Here is a 24,759-nt window from a genome sequence, read left to right as displayed (position 1 = left end):
GCCTCTCAGCTAGACCAGGTTGCTCAAGGCCTTATCCAGCCTGGCCTTGAACACCTCCAGGGAATGCGCATCCACAGCATCTCTGGGCAATCTGTTCCCTCATACTGAACAACTTCTTCTTAGTAATTAGCCTTCAATTTCCATCTCCTGCTATCTCAAATATTTTTAGTTACTTTTATTGTTTTACTCAAGCGTGGACCCTGTTCTGAAAATTTTCTAATTGACATAGCGTTGCCATCATGGAATTCCTTAGTCTCTTAGATCAGCACAAGAGTCATATCAAATTAGAAGCAAAGAGAGACAGTATGCGACAGTCGTCACTTAAGGTGGCACAAATGGGGAAATGGAGTAGTGTGAAATCCCTACTGCGGTAAGGATTTTTTCTCTCATGATTATCTAGGATGTTGTTGATAGGATTGCAAACAGAGGGAGAGGTGATGCAGGAGAATGAGCTTCCTAACAGAAGGTATTCCAGCTGACAGTAGTAGTGCAAGTTCACGTTGTTAGTCCCTTGCTAATAACGCTGCCAAAAAGTTCCACAGAAGATTAGGTGGAGAGCTCTGGTACAAATAGCGCCTGCTTGCCCTTCAGCAGAATACAAAGATAAGGAATTGGTATTTGGACTGTGATGGCTGGTGCTGTCTTCACTTTTTTGCTAGGCTCTGGCTTAATACATATTTGGCAAATCTAATGTGGCCTGGTACAGGGAGCCAAACTATGCAGATAAGCCAGATGTTTTATACCAATGCATAAAAGAGGTTGACAAATACTAAGGGAGTAGGTGGAGTACTCTAAATTTCCAGTTGAAGACCACTGTAATATAAAAGTCTAGTTGCTCTTTTATTCAAATTCTTCAGTTCTGCAAGAAGCAGATTCAAAAGATACTAGAAATGTCACCCAAATCCTAGCTGGAGAGCTTGTGGCGGACTGTAAGCCTATTACGGGCTACTGTTGAGGGTGAATTCTGTGTGCCACTGGCTGTACCTGGTGTAGACTTCCTTTTATTTGATTTTTTTTTTTCTCCCCAAATATCTGAAAACAAGCCTCCATGTTATTCAGCTGGACTGAATAAAAACTTGTGGTATTAACTAAATAAGTATTTTTAGTGGAACAAAATATTAGCCATCTTCACAGAACTCACTTTCTTGTGAACCTGAATTACAATGACTTATTGAAGTTCTGTCACAGGTACGGTAGGTGTAATAAGTGAATTTGATTTTCAGAGATTATCTTTTCATTTCCAACTCAAGGGATCCTTAAAGGAACCAAGTTTTCAGAAAGCATGGAAATCACTTGCTGTTCAAAAAGTAGCCACCCTTCACATGTGTCTGGTTGCCCATGCATTTTCCTGTATTTTAGTACCTTGCATATCCTGTAGTTCTAGCTGTTCATCAGATGTGTGTGCTTTGCTGGGGATGTGCGTGTGTGTTCTGTTGTTTCAGGTTTGGGGGCTTTTTTCATCGCAGAATAGAGGTGTGATTGAAGCTGAAAGGAGGGAGAAAGCTGTAAAATTGCCACTGGGTTTCACTGCATTTCAGTTTCTTGAGTATTTGGGATCACGTGTGCACTGGGCTAACAGCAGTTCCAGATGCCATGTAGAGAAGACAGTTTTCCACACTACTTTTCAACAAGGCTTTAACATAACAGTTTGGTTTTTTCCTTAGATGTCTTTGGAACTTTCACGTCCCATATACATTGCTTGTTTTGTTCTCATCCTTCATGTAGTTAGTGCTTTAGTTCTTTTTTTATATATATTAGCTGCATCTTTCGCTTTCAGGACCAAATCGTTCCATTGGCATTGAAGTTAAAAGAGAAGACTGGAAGACTGAGATCTGTGTTGTTGATGTATATGGCCTGCGACTTTGATAAATTAAGAAGGATTCTGTATTTCTGAAAGTCTTTTTCTGTGACCAATGTATTCATTTCTAGTCTACGGCTACAGTTCTAAGTTGTTTTGAAATGTGAGATTAGTCTTTTTTAACTGATTATAATTTATGAGTTTTTGCACAACTGTTTTTCAGTTATAGAAAAGCTCCATTTATTATTCTTAAACTTCTTGTATCTTTGTAACAAGACTTGTCTTTATGATAACTGTTCTAGTTTTTCCGTAGTAGCTGTGTACCAGACTGGTAAGATTAGAATTTAAGACTAGTAAAGCTTATTTACAAGCTAATTTACAAAGCTCCTTTTCCACACTAAAATTCCAGGTCATGTATTCTCTCTGCAGGAAACAAAAGGAGAGTTTGGAGGATTGAGGTCTGTACAGCTGTCTGTAAAGACTCAGTACTTAGGTAGCATAAAGAAATAGTACTAAAGCAGTCTATTGTGGTTGAAAGTCAGCAACACGGTGCTGTTACACTTGATGGATTCAGAAACACTGAAAAGACCTCCCTCTAAAAAAAAACTAGCCGTATCTTAAAAGGAATAAGTGTGTGTGTTGGAGGTGGAGAAGGTCTTTCTATTTGTCATATTTCTATTTGACATATTTCATTTGTCTTTGGATTTTTTTCTTTTTAAGCATTTGTAACTGATGCGTTGGGGTTATCGTGGCCTTTTTTTTTTTCTTGATTATTTTGGGGTGAGATAGGAAAGAGGGAGTGTGCTGTGAAGAGGTGGGACTTTGGTAAATTGAATAACAACAAAAAGGGCTGAGTATTTAAGAAAGTGAAGTTGGTACTTGCTTTGGCTTAGGGAAAAATTAGTTTGTTACTTAAGGTTGAGCTAAAACCTGATTTCTTATGAAATATGTAAGCAGATATTTGTGAGAACCTTGTGAGAGTTGTCAACTATGAATAAAAATTGTGATTGTTTTAGTTTGCAAAGGTATTTTAATTTGTAATTTTTTATTTATTTTTTTTTTTTTTTGTCTCTTCCCTCTGCCCCCCCCCATCAAACTAAGTAGGAAATAATGTAATTGTTTCCAGAGAGGGAAGAAGGAATGTAGATTTTGAAATTTCAGAGTTTCTGTGTTTGGCAGAACTGTTTTAACACATTTTAATAAAGTAGGTATTAACAGAGAACACGTAGGATGTTCATATTATTCAGTTCTACTGGGACATGGCTTTAATAAAAAACAATGTTCAGTATTTGTATTTTGATGTATGCAACAGCATGGGTTGTTTTATGGTATATAAGGCTTTTTATAAAAACCGAAACCAAAAAACTAATACTTAAATAGCTATTCATTCTTAGTAGAATGGACAACTCCAGAAAAAGGTGGTAGTAGATTTGAAAACAGTATTTTGAGAACTATGTACATCTGTGTATAAGAGTTTTTACTTCATCTTACTAAATATTCTTATGAAATCTTAAATATATTTAGTAATGGAATTGTTTGGTGCAGAGCTTAAATTTTGACATAGTTCAACAAATACGAGGAGATCAGGTCTAAGCATAGTGAAACCCCATTAGGCAAGCTAAGGCAGTGCTGCTTCTGCCAGTGCAGAAACAGCACATGCACATCATCTCCTTGCCATCCTCTGCTGTGTGCACTTGCTGTTTCCTCTGCATCAGCTCTAGTGTTCATCTGACCACTACTCAGTTTGAATAAAACAGTGAAAAGCTGATGTAGAATCTTCTTTTGCTAAATGAGTTTGCTGAAGAGTGAGAGACTGGATGACCTGAAGGTGGGAAGGTCAAGTAGGTCTCTGACATACTCCTTTAGATTTTAGTCATAAGCACATATTTTTTGTAGATTCTGTTTAAATTGATTTGACTTATTCATAATTTGGATTTGCGAAGGCTGTTTTGTTTGTACTTGCACATCTGTGTTCTTCCTAAGGATTTTAGAAGCCACTAATAAGTTAATTTTAAAATACCAATCACTAATGCTTACAGGGGGGAATTTAGCCTGTCAGAATATGTAAACCACTGGTATTTTTTTTTTAGATTCAGAAATATTTTCAGGGTTCAGAATGGTCAGAACAGGGAAGAAATGATGGTCAGTATGTAGGTGTACATAGCTCAAAACCATGAGCCCTAAATAAATGCTTCTGTCACTGGAAAAATAAAATTACTTTCTAGATTATTTAAACCCATGTATTTCTGACTTCCACAGTTCAAGATGAGTGTTTTATTCCAGTAGTTGTAGCTGTGTCAGAGTATCAAAACAGTACAGGTAGTCTTTAGAATGCATGGAGTCAAGGGACACATAAGATTGCACAGTGCGCCATTCACCAGGCATTCAGCTTTGGACTGTACTCTTGAATGTTGCAGTGTACTGTTTTTCCCTGTGGGGTAGTATCTTTGCTCATGTGCTGAGAATCGCCTTTTGCCATATAGAAGCTATGAATTGTAATTGGGTTTAATTTTTGGGTACAGGATGTAAAGTAAAAGAAAGAAGTGGGATAAAAGGGAAAGGAAAATGTAGTGGAAGAGAAAAATTAGGATTTTAGATTTAAAAACCTCTGGGTAGGAGACTGTTGAGCTATGATTTTAAAAAAAGTTACAAACAACATATTTTTGCAGGATTTTACTCCCTCTGCCAATTTTAAATTGGAAACTAAGTCCCATAAATTTGGACTTTTACCTTGAAAATAAAAGCCATAATTAAATGTAGTTTTTAGTCTGTTAAAATCCCAAAAAGCAAATGATAGTGCAGGGAAGATTTTTTTTTTTTCCTGATTCCTTAACTCACTAAGGAGGGCACTCACTAAAGCAGTGGTGCTCGTAATACTAACAAATGTAGTACTGTGGGCATCCTCAACACCAGTTGGGCATGAGCCATGGTTGTGTGTGATACAGTACACTATGACGTGCCTTCTTAACACTGAAATGTTTTCCTTTCTTCTGGCATATACTAGTTGTTTAACAAAAGGCATAGTTATGTCACTGATATCTCACTTCATGAAATAATTACTCATTTAAAGCATGTGAAATATTCCCCGGAGGTCAATGAGAATACTGTTTCTTAATCTTTCTGATTTACCGTGAGTTAATTACTTCAGTGTTTACTGACAAAAATTACATTAAAAGTTTGGGGTTTTTTCCTCATATATCAAATACTTACAGCATATACAAAGAGGAGGATAAATGTTTTAAACTTCCTGATTATACAATATTTATTTTTTTTCAATTTACTTGATATTGTCAGTTTTCAGCACAATGAAAGTTTGTAAGTTTAGGCAGCTTTGTGATCTTGACATAATTTCAGGAATAGCTTTGCAGCTACCTATTCATGTGAAGTTAAGGGCACAGTGGGCCTTTGAAGCTGACTTCATATATTAGAGTGTAGAAAGTTCTGAAAGTTAGAATTCTTATTACTAAATTAGTTGTTGTATCAGGTCTGGCTGAGCTTATTTTCCTATTCCAGCCCTCCTGGTACAGTGCCTTTGTGCTGAGAGTTGGAAGGGTGTTGGTAACACCCATGTTGTGACTACCCCTGAGCAGTGCTTGCACAGCACCAAGGCTCACTCTGACATTCCCCCCAAAGTGGGATGGGGGTTGGAGCTCTGGGGGGAACATAACCAGGACAGCTGACCCAAACTGACCAAAGGGGTATTCCAGACTTTGTGACGTCAGCTCAGCTCTAAAGCTGGTACAGAGAAGGGGGTGTGCATGTGTGTGTGCGCGACTCCTTGGTACTCTGGAGCAACCACTATGTGTTTTGGAGCACTGCTTCCAAAGGAAGGGACCAGACATCACCTGGGAGTGGGAAGTAGAGATAAATTTTTGTTTTTTTTTCTTCGCTTCTGTGTGTGGCATTGCTTGGCTTTTGCTTTCTAATTAAACTGCCTTTGTTTTTACCTACAAGGGGTTTGTCTCCATCTTATTTTCCTTTCCCCTCTTTGCTCTCCAGAGGAGGGAGCGGAAGGGAGGAGGATGATAGAGTGGCTTGGTGGGCATCTCTTGCTCATCCAGCGTTAACCCCCCACAGTTAAATGAAATAATTAATTTACTAAGTTGATCGACTGGTTACTTTTGGTGTGTATAACTTCTGTGCTTGTGGTCCATTCTGTGTACAGTATATCAGCCTTTTTTTTTTTTTTTTTTTTTTTATGTTTTTAAAACTTTTTTCTTTTTTTTTAAGGTGTTCAAACTGATTTCCATTAGTTGTGTAGCTGCAGCCAAGGCTCGGAACTTCTGATCCTGAATTGTTGCCCTCATTATCCCTGAGTTCTCTTAATCTTGTGTAATTGCTAGGACTTGGTATGCTTGACATTTCTCTTTAGGTCAGGCAAAAATAAATAAGTATTTTTTCTGGACTTAACCTCAGTATGTGCATTGGTAACCTGCACAGAGTAGTTTTTACAGTGCTTCCACTTGCAGAATTACCTTGGGTAGCGACAGCTGATACTGGAAAAATGAACTTAGTCACAAGAGAGGCTTCAATAGGTTGCAGTTTAGATAGGGATTATTTTTGAGAAATGTGAAGAAATTTAGTATCCGAATCCATAATTCCACATACCTACATTTTCTGTATTGTCAGTCTGACTTATGTTTTATGTTTTATATCACACTAATGTTTCCAGTAAATCTCCATATTTGTACAGTTTGTTTCCTTTGACAGTTCAGCTTTTGGGGGATGAAGGGTTTAGTTGTACTATATATTCAAAATATTTGCTGTTTTTTATTCCAGTTATCTAGAAAAGTATGAAAAAGTCCATCATTTTGGGGAGGAGGATGATGAGGTACAACCAGGCAATCCAAAGCCACAACTTCCTATTGGTGCAATTCCAACGTCCTATAACTACCAGCAACACAGTGTGTCAGGTAAATTTTTGAGGAAAAAAAAAATGCTATTCCACCCCACCCCTTCTTTTTTTTTTTTTTTTTTTTTTTATAGGCTACAGAATTAGTGTGTAGATAAATTGATAAAGTTACAAAAACCATCAGATTTGTAGGTCACTCAAATTATTAATTTAATACACTCAAAAACCTTTCCACTGCAAACAAAAAAAAAATGGATATGACAATCCATAAGCTGTTTCTCTTCTTCAAAAATGTTTCTCTTTCTAATTAGCAGAGCTAAAGAGTTACTTGTCTTGAAAAAGAAGTACCTTGAAAATTCACAGGTTCTGTTTCTGTCACATCAGTCATTCCTCTGCAGAGCCAAATACCTGAATTGAGCATAAGATTTACTAAGCTTTAAAATCTGAGAAATCAAGCACATGGGTAAGGGGCCAGAATTAACACCTACGAAATGTAAGTGTTGAACCAATGAACAAATAGGAAGCTGGTGGATTCTGTGGAACAGATGTATAATTCCTTGTGTAGAGAGTGACTCCAAATTGTATTACAATTTTATTCTGTTTTAAGTTTGCATTTTGAAAGCTTTTCTTTGGGAGAACATATTGCAGTATTGCATTCTGGAGATGATGAAGGAACTGGTATCTAACTAGAAAGGTACGCAGCTAAGTAGAATATGTTCAGCATTTTGGCCAAAGACTAACGGAAAAAAAAAAAAATAGAATACTGTAAAAAGTTCTTAAAACACATAATACCTTATTAATAAACTTTGAAAAATACTATTCATAATAATATTGCTTAATGTATCATCTGAATATTCATTTAGCTGTGAAAACATTGGGTTGGGTTTTTTCTTTTTTTTTTTTTTTTTTCCTTAGATTACCTTCGTCAAAGCTATGGGCTGTCTATGGACTTAAACTCACCAAATGACTACAATAAATTGGTGCTTTCACTGTTATCTGGACTCCCAAATGAAGTGGACTTTGCAATTAATGTATGTACTCTTCTTTCAAATGAAAGCAAGCATGTTATGCAACTTGAAAAGGACCCTAAAATCATCACTTTACTGCTTGCAAATGCTGGGGTTTTTGATGACAGTAAGTATATGACAACATTTTTGTAACAAAAAGTGTCAATACCTGTTGTAGCATCTTTCACAACCCTTGGTAATGGTAATCTTTATGATTTATTGGACTGTAATATATTTTTTTTTTCTTTTTTACCTTGTCTGCTGTTAAAATTTTTATCAGACATCACTTAACTTTTAAGTTAAGTAATTTAAAACAGTGTTCAGTGTTACTTAATGGTCTAGTGAAATGTAAGAATTTGGTTTTCAGTGGTAAATTCTAATTGTTCAAGGTGCTCAAATTTACAGCATTGTTTTTTCATCTGCTTGTAGGGTACTACTGCTTTCTTCTGAATTCATAGGACCATTCTGACTTTTCGTAGTTCCTTTCTAGTAGGACAGTCTGAAAACAATGACCCACTAAGATTTTCATCCTGGTAGTTCACTATACATTCAACAGTAGTGAAAGTCAGAATGCAAAACTCTCAAGGGATAAAAATCTTCATCTGAGTTTCAGAATTACTTAATGTGTTAGTACATAAATTTTAAAAGAGAGTCTAGTCCATCAAAATGCTTCTGTGTGTGAAATGAATTCTGACTTGTTCAGTGTGACCTCCATGCCAAGTTGTTTCTTGATAATCGCTTGTTTGTTTTTCTGTCAAGGAGAGGGGGAAAAAATAAGTTAACCCAAACCATCCTAAAATCTCGTCAGCATAGCTCCTGTCTTGTGGTGAGGAGAAAATATTTACTGGTTTTAAGTACTGTTTGGGGTTTTTTTATATACACTTATGGTGGTAATTTCTGAAATCCAGAAATTACTCAGATGAGTTTTCTCAGCTAAGTATATTTAAGTCTGCTAGTACAGATGATCATATTTGTTTGAATATAAACCTACTTTGCATGTGCAAGTACAAACATAGGATGGTATGTCAGAGATTCTGTTTGAAAATTGTGTTAAGCATTGTAACTTCTTTGGGGTTTTTTGGTCCTCTTTTTTTTTATAAAAAATCAATAGCATTTTATGTAATGATTTGTTATGTTACTCCTCCTCCCCTCAATATTACATTAATAAGCTGTTCTCTTAAAATTTTTGCTCTTCAGATATGGTTAGACCTTGGTCATTTAGTTCCTGCATCTAGTGTAGTCACAGGGACTTTTGAAGAAAAATATTTGAAAGTGAAATTTTGTCCTGCATGACAGTATTTCCAGGATGCTTGCTCTCTAGATTTTTAGTTTGCTGCCATTCCCCAGTTCTTTTGATGGCATTTCTATGGATTGAGGAATTTACAAATAATTTAAACAAGTTTTGTATTGTTATTTTATTATTATTTTCAATGCTGCAAAGCTAGATGGTGTTTTCTCAAGTTATTAACTTGGAATCTGAGCACAGGATTGTTCTGTAACTAGTCTGTGTTAGTATTTCTCATATTGAAAAATATTTGAGATAAAGCCAATGGGATGGCTCTTTTGATTCCCTGGGGAAAAAATACTTCATTTTTTGTCTTACCTGCTCACATCTTCTGGATAAATCCAGTATCGTACCAGGACTAATTGGGACAAACTGGAGAAAGAAAGGGGATGTGTGTTTACTTATTTTTGAAGCAGAAAATGTTGATATGAAATCTTTAAATGCTTTTGTATTATAAATAATGAAGGTAAGTTTGTCAAGTCTGGTGATTAAATTAAATCCCTAATTAGCAAATTCAGGTAGTATGAAAATGCTGTTACAAAATTTCAGGTGTAATTAAATGATAGCTGATTGTTTCATGTGGGTTTGTAGACAGGACTTGTCTATAATTTAGGTTTTATGGTTTTGGAGTTTATAATGCTGTGTTTATAGGTAACGAGAAGAATATGTCTTCATTTTTTTGTTTTCCCCTGTGAAATTTGAGAGGACAATTAGATTGCAGCCCCAGGAGTTTGGGGGTATATAGTATCTTCAATTTGGAGTGCTGAATAAGCCTTGGTTTTGATTCTGTGTTGAAAGCTGATGTGGTCTTGAAATTGAGAATTGTAGCATTTTGCTTAAAATAAGAAAAAACATGATGAACCAAAGCATTTAAGCCTAACTTTAAAGCGTCATTGTTTCATTACAGAACGATTGCAAGACAGTTTATTTTTGGATTGACTCAGTGTTTGAGTCAGACTGAGTTCTTGCTGCTTTCAAGGAGTGACGATGAGAAAAGTTGTGGTAGTGGCTCGAGCAAGCACCCTGGAGCATCCGTTACACTTCCTGGTTAAACATTAACTTTCAATGGAGTGCTGTCAAAGTCTCACAGCTACTGTTGTGTTTTTAGAAAACATTAGTGGGAATTTGTTTAATTACTAAAGTGCTGTTTGGAAGACAACTGGAAAACAGTTGTGAATGTGAGGTTGAAAACTGAGCAATCATCTTGACTCCTGGAAAAGAAGTACGGAAGTTTCCTGTGTGTTTTTCAAAGGGTTCACAAGGGAGTCCATTCTTGATGGACTGATTACTCTCAATTTAGATGGTAAAACTGCTGTAGCAGTTAATTAAATGATTCCAGAAATTTCAGTTGGTTTATGCAATATTTTTTTTTTTTTTAAATGAAAAGGAAACACTGGATGAGTCTGTAGTGCTGTTGAATCTTTATTTAGTTTGTGGATTAGTAAAAAGTCAAACAAAAATGTTCAATTTTTTTTTTAATTTCACTAAATTCTTTTTATGCTTAAAGCTTTAGGGTCGTTTTCTGCTGTATTTGGAGAAGAATGGAAGGAGAAAACTGATAGAGATTTTGTTAAGGTAATTTAAAAGTTATTAAAATAATTTTGATCTGCATATGGCAAGTATCAAATCCTTTAAAAAGATAGAAAACTGTAAGATATACTAGCATATGTCTTTAAAATTACTCTCAACTTTATTCCTTTGTAAATATAAGAGGACACTAAGTCACAGTTGTCATAAAATGTTTGGATAAGCAGGAAGAAATGTATTAAGAAAATATAGATGTAGGAAAATAAATAAAAGGTTGTTTGTTTCTTTTTGTAAGAAAGCTAACGTGTCAGGAAAAGGAAAACTGTCCAAGATATTTAGCATGACAAAACAATGCTGGTTTTCTTTAAATTTTCCCTGATCAGTAAAGAAACAAAACATTCTGGAAAATTATGAAAGTTAAGTCCATAAGATAAGAAGCATAGGTCAAATGTAAACGTTAGCAATGGTGCAAGTTTGTTTCAGTGAAACTATTTTTGCACAAAGCTTTTTTATTTTTCCACTAGAGGGCATGAGCTGCAGTACAAGTAATGAAATGAAGTAAAAATATAACTAAAGTTTCTTTAAATAAATGCTTCCTCTTTATTATAGGTGAGCATTTTGAGCTTAGTAGAGAGCATGAGTTATATTGTAACTGAAAGAGGTTTTACATTTCAGCATATCTGCGATGATACACAATTTCCTTAAAGTGAATTTCAGCTAACGATTTGTGGCCAAAATAGAAGAAAGCTAGATTAAAATATTTTTAAGACTTTTTATTAAGTAAAAAAGTGAAGAGATAAGATGCTGAGTTATACGAACTCATAGCTGGGTTTCTGCTCAATTTCTTAATCAACTCATATACTGATATGTCTTAGCAGTATTATAGAGAAATATTTAATAGCACCTTTTTCCATTTGTCTTATATTTTTATGTAACTCAGTTTTGGGACAAGTTGGACAATAGTAGTGTTTGTTAAATTACAAGTATTGTTGAAATATCAGTGAATAGATTCCCTAACCAAAACTTCGTAGGTGAAGTTAAGAACAAAAAAGGTAAGCTTTAATATTTGTTGGTATAAGAACTTGAAAATGTGGTTCAAAAGTACTGAAGGTAAGATGTAAAAAAAAAAATCTTCATAATCTTTGTTTCTTTTTCCCATTGAAAAATATGCCCAGAAGTACTGTAGATTGTCTTTTGGTTTGTTGTTTGGGTTTTTTTTTTTTTTGTTGTTGTGGTTTTTTTTTTTTAGAAGCAATTCTGTCTTGACTTCAACCTAAACTGTCACAGACTGTTGCTGATCTAGAGCAGCAACAATCATCAAGTCTAGAGCCATAAACATTTAAAATTACATAGAATTCTAATTTATTATATGTTCATTTATTATATAAATGTAAGTTATGGTGACAGCTAAGGGCAGATGGTTCTGATAAATGTTTTTAACAAAGTGTGAAGTAGAACCACTGTACTGCAATAAGGTTTACTAATAAGAAACTTGGATGGTCTCCAAGATCTATTTTTGAACATTACAACATGTATAGTACCACTCCGTAGTGAAATACGTCTGAAAGCATTTCAGAAATGAACACCAGATTTAAAAATATATCTAATGCCAAGAATCCGGATTTTTCAGAACATTTTACTTCAAGCATTTGTTTGACCCTACTACTGGAAGTAATTTATTTTGTATTGCAGCTGTGGCTGTGTCAGAACAGAAATCAGGAGGCGCATTATGGGAGCTTCATGACGTAGGAAAGAGGTGTTTGATTGGCATGGTGGAGATTGTTTTTATTGAAATTTGATTTTACAGCTTTCAGATTAATAGAATGGCTCTTGAATATGTGTCCCTCCTTTTACAGTTCACATGATCTTTCAAAAATCCTTCTTTGTTTTTTTGGATTTTTGTTTGGTTTGGTTTGGTTTTTCATTTTGCTGTCAGTTGTTTGTCTTGGTTTTGTAAAGTTTTACCGTTGCAGTTTGTTGCTCTGCTATATTGGCAGCATATTAGAAATTTGTGTAAAGGTGAGAATGGAAAAGAGGTTTTAAGTGGGAGAAGAAAAATGCAGAATTAGGAATTAAAGTATAGCTATAGCATAAACACAAATGTTAAAGATACGTAGAAATGAGGATGGGGAAAGCAATTTCTTAAACCTGTGAATTCTAAACTAATAGCAAATTGATTGCTAGAAAATTGTGTTTGTAAATGTTACCCTCAAACTGTGGTGGATTTTTAATGTGTAGGAGTTTGGGGGTTGAGATGTGGCTGAGAAATATTAGAAATCTTGAAGGTTTTCTGCAAATTATCCTCAGGGTTAAATTTGTGGTTCATAGAGAAATCATAAATTTGGATTCTTGGCAATTGATTATCAGTTTCAGTGTTAGTATGTTGGCTTTATTGGGGGGAGGGGGAATTGAACTCCTAGTCTTTGTTAGCTTGAAAGTAGCCTTTCAAATGCAGTGAAACTAATACACGTTACCTATGAGATGGGTTCAGGGTATTTGGTATTTCAACTATATAGCTACTCTTGGTAACTGTTTTCCAAACTCCTCTTCTTCCTTATGGAAATACATGAACATAAAGTTGGAACTTTTTTGATTCTATAGAGCCATTTAGTTTCTGTGTTTCAATGTCTTTTTACAGACATTGGGGTTAGTTTTAGAATTACGTGTTTATACTAAAATGTTCTGTGCACATTTTAATGTTTGCTTAAAATAAGCTTGATTTAATTTTTAATCTCTTAATAATAGTAGTTTAAAAATAGTTTTCAATAAAGAAAAAAGGTCATACATTTTTCTCTAATGATTTTTCTCTTCCTTCTGCTACATCTTTGCATGCTAGGAGTGGTACAACATCACCGTTAGTATTTCTCCCACCTTTAAATATCTACTCAATAACTGTTGGTTGTTTGATATTCGGTCAGCTCTTGAGTTCTGTATTAATGTAGCATAAAGAATTTGTCAATTGTTTCAGCACCAATACTTTGCTTTTTGTGTTCTGATGTGCCTGAAGTTTGACTGAAAATCATTCTACTTTACATATGTGGTATCATGCTTTTCTCAGAACAGTCTACTAGTAGCAGTGTCATACTTGGAAGCAAAGGAGCTTTCCTGTTTAGCTGTGTCCACATCACTACTATTGCAGTTGGAGGTGGAGATGAAAAGCAATGTGTTATACTAAACTGAGGAAACTCAACTGGTTCATTTTGCTTTGAATTTCCTCATGTTAGCAAGGTTCACTTGTGAGGTTAGTTTGTCTTTCAGGAGTGACTTGTTCATATAGCATGCTTAAAATCAGATAGATTTAATTGCTTTTCCAGGTATTTCTTTCATGTCTCCAGCAACTGCCTGCTATCTGATGTAATGCAATTATTCATATACTACATGTTTTCATATGCCATTCAGTTCTGTTCACTTCAATTTAAGCATTTGGCTTTCATGTTCTTGGACTTTTCAAAGCCTCCTCTAGCTGTAGAATTCCAAAATCCCTGCTTACGCAGTTTTTGTGCTTTCTTTACTGCTTTGCATAATGCTTTACTTCTGTGGGGTTTTTTGTTTGGTGGTTTTTTTTTTTTTTTTTTTGTGGTGGTTTGTAGTTGATGTGGTGCTTTTTTTTTGTTTGTTGGTTTTTTAGGTACTTATTTTGTTGTCCACTGTTTCTTCTTTGTAGAAGTTCAATAATAATTTTCTTTCAATCTTTATTAGTGTGTAGAGAGAGATCCTTATGCATTCATTTAAATGCCTGAGATACTTGTCAAACATCACCTTCCTTGCCTCTTATAGTGATCTGTCAAGCTGACTTTGACTCCAGTTGCTCTCATATTTTTCTTGGACAATAAGTAGTCATGGTCATTCCTACATTATATGATTTGTGGACTCAGATGTCCTTTGTTTTTATGGGCAGTAGTTTGGTTCACCTGGTTTCCATTGAATTCTGTATAATCCTGTGCATCTTTTCCGAAGGAGCGTGGCTACTGACAGGAGTCGGCTTGTGCATGTGAATCAAGTTCTTAATCTTTGTCCATAATCTGTTAGCATCTGGGTGTCTCATAGTCAAGCATTGTTTGCTTCCAAGATTTACCTTTATGTTCCTATTACCAGTGTGTTATCATGATCTGTGATTTATATGTAAGAATAGGTATTGATAAAGAGCTTCACTTTTTCATCCTTTCTTGTTCATTTCTGTTGATATGTAGTATCACATTGCAGCTACCCGTAGTTGATGGTAGGAAATAAATAACTGCTTGTGATGCTAAATTGAGGTGTTTTTTTTTCTCTGCCTTTGTGATACATTTTTCAAAGGGATGCTCAGAAAGCTTAACTGTTGTAACTTCTGCCTTTCCTTTGGGCAAACAAAAGTTTTGTCATGTTTCACCTTGTTCTGTTGTAACAGGTGGGTCACAAACATTGTATGTAGGTTATTTAATTCTATTTACCACTTTGCCATTCTCTTCCCACCCCTGTCCTTTTTGGGGATATTTCCTGCTTAGGCAGGAAACAAATGTTGAGTGGGCTGAGAGCAATCAAACCAGTCTGCTGAAATGCAAAAAAAAAAAAAAAAATAAAAAACAAACGGTGATTCAAGCTAAATCTTTCCGTGTAAAATGTGCTGCAGGCACATTTTAAATTTAAGATGTTTTTTAACACCTTTATTCAGAAGTACGAGACGGAGATCATTGTAGGTAATCTAAGTGCTTTGGAAGAATAACTAGATGGGTGTTTTGGTAATTTATTTACTGACAGGACATGTGATTGCAGTATGAAAATTAGTCAGAAACATGGAAACATCTGTACTTCAGAATCACAGAGAATAACTTTCAGAACAAGGTGCGATTCTTTTTTATTTGTCTTTCTTCCTTACTGTGATGTAGGGAGTTTTGTAATCAATGAGCTTCATCATTCCAGTGAAGGAACAGAAGGTACTATTTCCCTTCCTGAAAGTCTTGTCAAGGAGTTTTAAAATTTTGTTCGTTCTTTCTGAGGAGGTCTTAAGTGCTCTGGCATCTGCTTTATTGAAGTCCTCTGTCTGAGTGAAAGATGCAGAATTCATCTGCACTATCAACTCTGCATTATTGTTTAGATGTGGGTCAGCTGAAACCTGTCATAGCATCTCTTAAAAACCCCGCATTTTAAAAATTGTTTGGAGAGCTTGATTTTATGCCTGATAATTCAGTTGACACTTTGATTGTCATAGGTCAGGCTGCCTTCACTCTTTAATTTCCTTACATGACTGTACATACAGTGCACAAGTACTTTGCTTCAAGCTGTTTGTCATTTCCTGGACAGAACAGTAACTTTTCTGAGGCGGATGGTCAACTCTTCTATGTAATGGTGCCTTCTAGAAGATAGCTTATTGGAATGAAATAGAAACTTCTAAATGATTAGAGTATTAGGTGCCTCCTTTCTTGGCTAGGGACTCACTGGAGCTGTCTGTGGTGAAGCTTTCGGGTACCTTGGAGTTCAGTATACTGATACTATGCATATTGGGCTTCTGTCTGTACATTCAGTGTTGCCACATGCTTGTCAGGAGCTAAAGTCATGAGAAGTCCTGACCCCTCTATAGTCAGCAGCATATCTCTGAAGTAGGCACATGAAACAGCACATATATTTGTTTGTGTCTTAGTTGCTTGGATTGCTGAACACATTACTTACCGATAAGCTGTTGAAGTTACAAGCTTGTTGAATAGAGCATGTAGTGCAACATTACTGAGGTTTTTGGTGATGCTATATTTTGGATAATATTTCTGAGTTCTTTGGTGTTATCACTGGAGCTTTTGCGGGTTGTTTGAAATTTTAAAATCTGCAGAGTGCTCACAGGAAGCCTGGTTTGCTACTGCAGAAATCATTTCATGGTTGCTGAAACACCCATGACAGATGCTGTGTTTGGGAATGCAAACCTACAGTTTTGAGCAAGCCAGAGACTCTGGGATGCTTCTGCAGGTAGAGTGGTGTTCTTGGTGAGTATTATCTCTTACAGTGCTTCTGTATGTAGAAAAAAAGCATTTGAGAGAAAAAGTTGTTCTTGAAGTTGTATTGCCTGCGTATTCATTTCCTATCATGCAGATTCTCTTTGTTAGAGCTTTAGGAGCCTTTCCAGATCCCTAGAACTTGGAGGAACTGAGACTGTGAGGGATCCAGGTTATCCTAGTGTGCTTTGCATAGGTACAGGGCTAGAGGATATAGGTAATACTGAGGCAAAAATTCTCTGTTTGGAGTGGGTAGTGTTATGCTCACAGTGTAAGTGTATGATGAAACAATTTGAAGAACAACAGTTATACCTAAGTAAACTTTATTTGGTGCCTTGGTGTCCCTCTCATTTTGACAGAAAGGAGCCATGTTCTGTTCTTCTCTGAAAAAGATAATCTCATCTAAGTTGACAACTATGTTTTGCTTCTTTAGGAAGGGGAGAAGTTCTCAGTTGTTCAAGGAACTAGCACGGATTTGTTTATTCTGTGAGTTTTAGGTGAGATGTACGGTTTTCCAACAACGTGCTCTTGTTGTCATCTTTAGCTGTAGCACTTTGAAGCTTTATCTTTGTCAGCATCTGTAGTGTCTTCATCTGCAAAAAACTTAAATCCTCATTTTCCTTCCCTTTGAGAACACAGTTCAGGTAGGAAAATTTGCTACTTTATGACTTTATCCTGTCAGAGATTTTTAAATATTTCACTTTGGACCATACATTTAATATTAAGTGGTGAAAAGTGGATTATTGGAGGATTCAGCTAGCAAATGTGACAATGCTGTTTTAACATTTAATGGTTGACAGCAGCCTTAACATTACATTGTGATTGACTCTTCCAAAGAGATTCATATTGAAGTTGTAGACTTGAGGTGTTTCTGTTCAATAGTCATTTTAAAAAGAAATCCTTAGCTGATTAAACTAATCTTTAAAAGCTTCTGAGGTTTGTCTTTTGACTAGCAGTGAAATTTGAAGGCTTCCTGTGTTCATTGCTTTTCCAAAGGAAGCATCCTCATGGAAAGTGTGCACTGAATGGTATATTTCCAGACAATGTATTTATGTGCTTTTTAAAATAATGGCTGAAGCCTCTTCCTTGAATGATCCTTGGTATCCTTCTCTAAAAGTAAAGGCAGCTCAAAATAAAATACTTTCTGCAAATTTTACCTGTGTGCCTTGGTCTTCTATGGCTCTTGATGCTAGCTTCAGTATTAACCAGAAAAATCTGCTTGTCACAAACAGTGAGAAGTTAGACTTTGATGTGGTTGCTCTTGTCTTTGCTAAAATGAATTAACAATGCTTTCTGTGCAAGTAATCCTCTTTACTAAACAGCACTTGCATGTCATTTAGCTGCACTGCAGTGGAAAATAAAACTCTTTTCCTTCCAATTTAAAAAATCTGTAGTGTTGTATTTTTCAAGAAAATTGTAGTGTCTAGCTTGGTATGAATGCTGTAATTTAGTAATTACATTTGCATAGCGAAATTTCTCCTGCTGTTCAGCTGGTTGAACTTCCCATCCTTCCCCTTTTATCCAGATTTATTTGTGGTTTTATTCTGTGATCGTAGCCAAAAGAGGAGCTGTATTTCACTAGTAAGTCAAAGGAATGTATAAGTTTTTATTAGTCAAAGGAACGTTTATATTTTTGTCACAGTATACACTTGAGGATATATATACATATTATCATAGAATCCTTCTATATTAATATACATCACAATGTATATTTTTATTAGGTTGAAAACTTGATTAATTCTTGAATTTCAACAAGACCAGCAACATAACAACCATTTATGGGTTGGTCAGGCCGTATATTTGCTAAGTAATTTGAATTCCAGTCTGCTGAAGCGTACTGTGTGGCTAACACTTACAAAACATTCTTTTGACGGCGGTTGCTGCTTCTCTCTTCTCATTGACTTAAGATCATGTAGAAAAGCAGAGCAAAAGCTTTAAAAAGTGTCTCCCAATAGAAAGCTGACTCTTGTACTTCCATCAGAAATCTAAGATCAATGAAACTGAGAGGAGTTACCTTTTATTGCTTTAGGAATTCACTGTTTGTAGGAAGTGGAGAAGGATGAACTGTACTTTTTTGTCCACTGATAATTGCTTTATGTCTAATTGTTTGTGGAAAAGTGTCCATATAGTTTCGGTAAGTGCTTCAGCAAAGTACTTTTGAGGTAATGTTGGCTGATCATGGATGTGTAGTTCTGGTGCTTGAAGGGAAGAGCTTCTTAATGTAAAGGGCTGAACATCTTGTGTATCATCCCGTGAGTGAAAAATGCAGTTCCTGTTAAAGGAATCAAGGCAGTGGGAAATTTTTAAAGAATAATCCTTTCCATACTTTCCCAATATTTCAATGTAATAGAAATAAAAATACTTACTCTTTAAAGAAATGTCATTCCCTAGAAATTAAGTGTACTTTTTAATGCTTTTTTCAGTTTTGGAAGGATATTGTTGAGGATATTGAAGTTCGTGATCTAATTTCTGACAGAAGCAAATCTCAAGGTGAGACATCTTGACTAATCTTAATAGATATGTATTGGCAAAAACAGTAAAGGAAAGGCTGAAATTTGTTTGTTTACTTTGTAGATATTCCATCAGAAGAATGGATTTGGGAATCCTTATTTCATCCACCTCGCAAATTGGGCATTAACGATATCGAAGGGCAGCGGGTACTTCAGATCGCAGTGATTTTACGTAATCTTTCTTTTGAAGAGGGAAATGTTAAACTTTTGGCAGCTAATCGTACTTGTCTTCGGTTCCTGCTACTGTCTGCTCACAGTCACTTTATTTCTCTACGGCAGTTGGGGCTTGACACGCTGGGAAATATTGCAGCAGAGGTAATGTGCTTCAAAACAGAACAATTAACATGATTTGATAAAAGCATTACTTTTGTGTTAAATGCATTACTTTTTTTCCTTGATTGTTGGATGAAGCAGGAAATAAATTATTCTCTGAATTTTTAGTGATTTGAGAACAAGTATTCAGAGCCCAAACGAAAATACAGACTGTATGTGTCAGTTTGCTAAAATAGGATCCCATGAAGAAGACTGATTGTATAGGGAGATATAAGATAATTGTACTGTATAATTTTCAGTTTACTTTCCCAGAGAGAAAAAGGGAATTTAGTTAAGTTCTGCAGGCTGTGCACTAGCTTCTTCACTTTATAATTATAACCTTTAGTCCTAGCTTCAAAAAAGTAAGTTTGAAAAAGGAGGTGATAGAAGGTTTTATGCTGTCTGTAGTGGGCACCAGTAAGCTAGTCATACACCACTGGGTATACTACCTGAATCATGTGAAGCATCCTTTTCTTTTCAAGAAGGTTGGAATATATCAAAATATGCCTTTACGGTACGGTATATCATTGTGCAGATAAATGATACAAATTTTATAGGTTGATGTGTTCAGGTATTCTTTCGGTTCTAAAATTATAACAGATAAATTCAAGCAAAATGGGTGGTATTAGAGAATGAGGCTTGAAGTATTGGTCCACTGCTGAATATTGAAAAAAAAGATGGCATTTTCATATACCATGTATCCTGCTTCTCATAAGTAAGAGAGAATATCACATGTTATAATGTCTGAGAGCTCTGACTGAGAAACAGAAGTTGGCAGAAACAGGATGAATGGCTATGATAGCGTTTGGGAAGGAATGTTTGTCAATACTCAAGTTCTGTTCTTTGTTGGGTATTAAAATACATTTGTGTATACTGTTGACTGCCTGGCAACAGAGTTATTTTCCTTATTCTGAGCACTGGGAAGTGTAAATTAGACTGCTACTTCAGAGCAGAAAAGGAGGAGGAACCTCAAATTGCTAGCTACAACAAAAAGCTCACAGGGTTCTGTTTTTGTCATTTGTATGTGCTACATTTAAGCTCTTTTGTATCTTGTATTTTGATATGCAAATTTAAGGATTTGAGCCCTTGGTGCTGTATGGGTAGTGTTAATCACAGATTTTTTTTTTTTTTTTCTTTCTCATCAGCTTCTTTTGGATCCTGTTGATTTCAAAACTACTCATCTAATGTTTCACACTGTTACAAAATGCCTCATGTCAAGGGATAGATTTTTAAAAATGCGAGGTAAGAACTGTGGCTATTCTTCTTCTTGCATTAGAGTTGTAATTATTGCTGTTTAAAACTATTTTCAATTTGTTCTTCAGGCATGGAAATCTTGGCAAATCTTTGTAAGGCTGAAGATAATGGTGTCCTAATTTGTGAATATGTGGATCAAGAGTCCTATAAAGAGATTATATGTCATCTCACGCTACCAGATGTGCTGCTTGTAATCTCAGCACTTGAGGTGCTATACATGCTCACAGAAATGGGAGAAGTGGCCTGCTCAAAGATTGCTAAAGTGGAGAAGAGCATAGGTAAGGGAGAAGCAAAATCTATTGCATTCGTTTAGGTAGGAGAAAAGACTTAAGAATATATCATATTCAGTGGTTAAAAGTGTAGCTTGCTTGTGTGTGTGCAGCCTAGGAATGGATATTAGAATAGGAGGTTTTACTGAAATGTATTCTTTGTGCCCTGAAGGAATTGATGATGCTAGTACGAGGGAGGTTTATAGATTTGAAGTCTCTCTCTTTTTCTCCTTTTATATGCCATGAAGCGTGTGGCGAAATCTACAGAAGCATGCAGAGGCTTTTTTTTCTTTCAACACATGGCAATTTTAAAGCAAATTGGTGTGTCTCAGCAGCATTCATTTGTCTTATCCTAATGCCATCACTGGCTTTACATTTAATACTTCTAGATACGTTAGTGTGTCTGGTTTCTATGGACATCCAGATGTTTGGACCTGATGCACTTACTGCTGTGAAACTCATTGAGCATCAGTGCATTAGCCTGCAAGGAGTACCTGATGTCAGACCACAAGTAATGGATCATGGTTCTTCACAGGCACATGCAACAGGTGTCCCAGGTTAGTACCACTGCAGGAGAACATACTCTTCTACAAACTTCCTATATGGCATGTATGATTTTTGTCCTCTGTAGGTTCATGATTAATTTACATAAATCAGTATAGTGTTGTGCATAACATAGGGTATCTTGTTCAGATACTTGTTCACAAAGCAAATATAAAGCTATGTTACCCAAAAATGTTGTGAAACAAGCTTAAAAAAAATCTTAATATTTTTCAGTTGATAATCTGAAAATTTATTAATTTATGTACACTTTTCATTTAACTTGTTTGGTGGAAAGAACAAATACCCATTCTACGTAGCTCCCACAATTTGCAGAGAATCAGAAGTCCATTTTATATTGTATTTTACACAGAATATTACTGGTCAGTAGCATGTAGTGCTTGATGGAACTGCAGGTAGGAGATAGACACAAAGAATCATGCCTCCGCTGAAGCTGCTGAGCAGCTTGTTGTGATTTGAACCAAACTTTAACTATTTTTTAAAGTTTGAAAAGTGTTTTGTTAGTTGTATTAAATAAAATTTTAATTGTGATTAATTTTTGAAGTTTTACTTTGGCATTAAATACTTTGGAAGTTGATGGCTCAGGTAACTGTTATTGCTCAGGGGGAATAGTTTGTGTCTCATTCTGTCTTTAGTAATAAAAGCACATAGCAGTACATCACAATCGCACACAAGACAGAACATAGCTGTTCAGTCTGGGGGAAAAAAGAGAGAAAGAATCATTACAACACACACTGGCTTGCAGATCTAAGTGTGCTGGTTTTGGAATGGGTGCAGATACCACAGTGAAAGTGACCGAAAAATAATGTAACTTGGGAAGAACAAGAGTGAGCATAAGGAGCTGATGTGACATCACAACAAAATTCTTTACATGATATTTGCCTCCACTTAGGAATTGGAAATTTTGGAAATTGGAAATTGTGTATTTGTGCCTAGTTTGGTGGAGTATTGTGCCACTCTTAAATCATACTCAGTACTCTAAAGTAATGAGAAAATGGATCCTGATCGTGAATCTGGAAGCTGTTGTTGACTAAGTGCGTATGTCATGACTACGCCGAGTGGTGGCTCTGGCCGTGGGGTGCCCTGCTTCACTCTGCTGGGCTGTGGTGCAAATCTGTAGTCTGCTCAGTGCACCTTTGTGACTTGCCTTAGCAGAATACGTCCTTGCTTACAGGCACTGGAGATACAGGACTAGTGAAGGTGCTTCATGCAGGAGAACAAAAATCGTTTCAGCAAGTTTGTTGTTTGTTTGTTTTTTTTTCTTCCTCTCATACTCCACAGCCTCCAGGACGGCACCACATGTTGCTCCACCACCAGGGATAGTAGAAATAGACAGCGAGAAGTTTGCATGTCAGTGGTAAGTGTATAGTCCTATTTAAATACTTCAATGAAGAAGAAGAGCAAAGAAAAATGCCTGTGTTCACATCACAGAATTTTCTAGTTTACTTCTATTTACGATTGGACTAATTTTTCTGGAAAGTATAAAGCCAAACCATTCTGTCATTGCTTTGAAAAAGTGTGAAAGAAAAAAAACTCAACTAAAATATTCACTCTTTGATAGCTGATACTTGAAATTAGTTGTTTTCTCTCTTGGAATAGAATTTAATTTGATTTTTAACTCTGATCTTGGTTTTATATATTTCTTTTTAATTGTGAAGCAGCATTATCTGTTTCACAAGTGTTTTCATTTGGTAATATGTTGCTATATTATTACACCAGTATAAGAGCAATTATGAAATTATGTAGCTAGGCCCTGCAAAACTCTGATGTGATCATTGAGAACCTTGAGCAACTTAGTGAAGATCAAACCCTTTTCCATCTAAATTCTTTTGCTTTCAACTAATGTTGTCAGATATGTAGAGAAGAACAATTCTGGCTGCGGTTCTCATGTGGACTGAGCGTGATTTTTCTTAACTATTTGATTTATGTAAATGTATTCATATTCTAAATATTTGTATTAATCAGTTCCTGATGGACCTTTCTAATTCTGCTGCTTCACAACTCATGCATTCATCTGTTATTTTACCGATCAGACAAGGGTCTTCAAGAAAAGTGGGTAGAATTTGTCAAAGCTTAATGCTGTAGGCCATAATTTAGTTTAGCTTACACTTCCAGCAAAGCCTTGATTGTATGGGGGAAATGTTACAGATTCTTGTTGGTTGTCTGATGTTGCTCCCATGCTGCTGTTTGCACACTACAAAGTATTATTCCTGTGCACTGCTGATGAGAAATGGGACATTTAGTAATTTAAGCAGGGATACCTGGGGTTGGAATCACTGCAGCTCAGTTTAGGGATCTGCAAGTTGGTCTCTAGCCAGAGCTAGTTTTCTAGGCTGCCTTTTTAATTAATGGAGTGGGAGATTCCCCCAGCAATAAAATGCATTGCCTTCACCTGCCTAGTTTCTGATGAGATTACAGATTACTTTCTGGTGCCACCTTTTCTCTGTTGACTCTGGAGCACCCTAGATGTTTAGCTTTAAGTAGTAAAGTTGTAGGCAAGGTGAATTTTGCACTCTGTATAAAACATAAAATGGATGTTCTGACTATTAAAATAGGCATGGACAGATACTATGCTGTGACTGTGTGATACCGTCAAATGACAGAAAATACTGAAGTGGAGTCTCCTTCTCTGGAGACTTTCAGAACCCACCTGGATGTGTTCCTGTGTAACCTGCCCTAGGTGAACCTGCTTTGGCAGAAGCATTGGACTAAAGGATCCCCAGAGGTCCCTTCCAATCCCTAACAGTCTGTGGTTCTCTCAAACCAAAGAATATTACACTGTGAAGATTTGGAATGTCTGCTTTGTTTCTGGTTCTCTGTGCTTCTGCAGCTGTCAGTGTTGAATACTGTTATTTTGTACTCGATTTTCTGCCAGTTAGTCTTAGGTAGATAAGAGATAGTGGAAAAAAAAAGCAAAACAAAACAAAAATTAACATCCAGTAGTGAAAATTTTCCTTAAACACATAACTATGCTGAAAAGAAACAAAAAAAAAAAAGGCAAATTGAGAGCAGAGGAGTAGCCTCTTCCAGGCATTTGAGTGTCTTACATTCATGTAAATTTTCACGCTATGTTTTAGTCATTGCTTCCTATTGAGAGAAACGGGAAAATAAGTAAATCCTGGCAGCAGAATTTAGAAAAATTCCTATCTCTAAGCATCAGGAGGATATTTAAGCATGAGAAAGTTATTTAAACTGACCTTCCTGGATGTGTTATTAGCCAGCCTAGACTAAGTGGGAGTCCATGTAAGGTAAGTGCATGTGACAGTGAAGTGCTGATTGCAGATCCCATTTCACCATTGTAAGTCCTGAAAATCTGTCTGCTGGTACCAGTGATGGTGTGGCAGCCTAATAGGACATACACAACTAGACAGTCATTTGTCTGATACGCCCAATTTAATTAATACCTAGACTTCTTGTTATACAG

The 24,759-nt window shown here is 35.9% G+C and overlaps 1 protein-coding gene across 1 annotated transcript in view; it reads left to right on the top strand.

Annotated features, from left to right (window-relative positions):
- ARID2 (AT rich interactive domain 2 (ARID, RFX-like)) overlaps nucleotides 1–24,759 on the top strand; it is a gene marked incomplete at its 5' end in the record, with an annotated part of 100,148 nt that overhangs the window by 49,875 nt on the left and 25,514 nt on the right. Inside the window, 9 exon segments of the mRNA XM_008945899.1 lie at nucleotides 6,578–6,711; nucleotides 7,566–7,784; nucleotides 10,450–10,517; nucleotides 18,853–18,919; nucleotides 19,004–19,254; nucleotides 20,397–20,493; nucleotides 20,574–20,783; nucleotides 21,164–21,331; nucleotides 22,617–22,692. Of these exon segments, the coding sequence (XP_008944147.1) occupies nucleotides 6,578–6,711; nucleotides 7,566–7,784; nucleotides 10,450–10,517; nucleotides 18,853–18,919; nucleotides 19,004–19,254; nucleotides 20,397–20,493; nucleotides 20,574–20,783; nucleotides 21,164–21,331; nucleotides 22,617–22,692 (1,290 nt within the window).

The sequence above is a fragment of the Merops nubicus genome, unplaced genomic scaffold (assembly GCF_000691845.1).
Source record: "Merops nubicus isolate BGI_N331 unplaced genomic scaffold, ASM69184v1 scaffold4178, whole genome shotgun sequence".
NCBI classification, from domain to species: Eukaryota; Metazoa; Chordata; class Aves; order Coraciiformes; family Meropidae; genus Merops; species Merops nubicus.
This window is presented reverse-complemented; position numbering and strand designations above follow the sequence as displayed.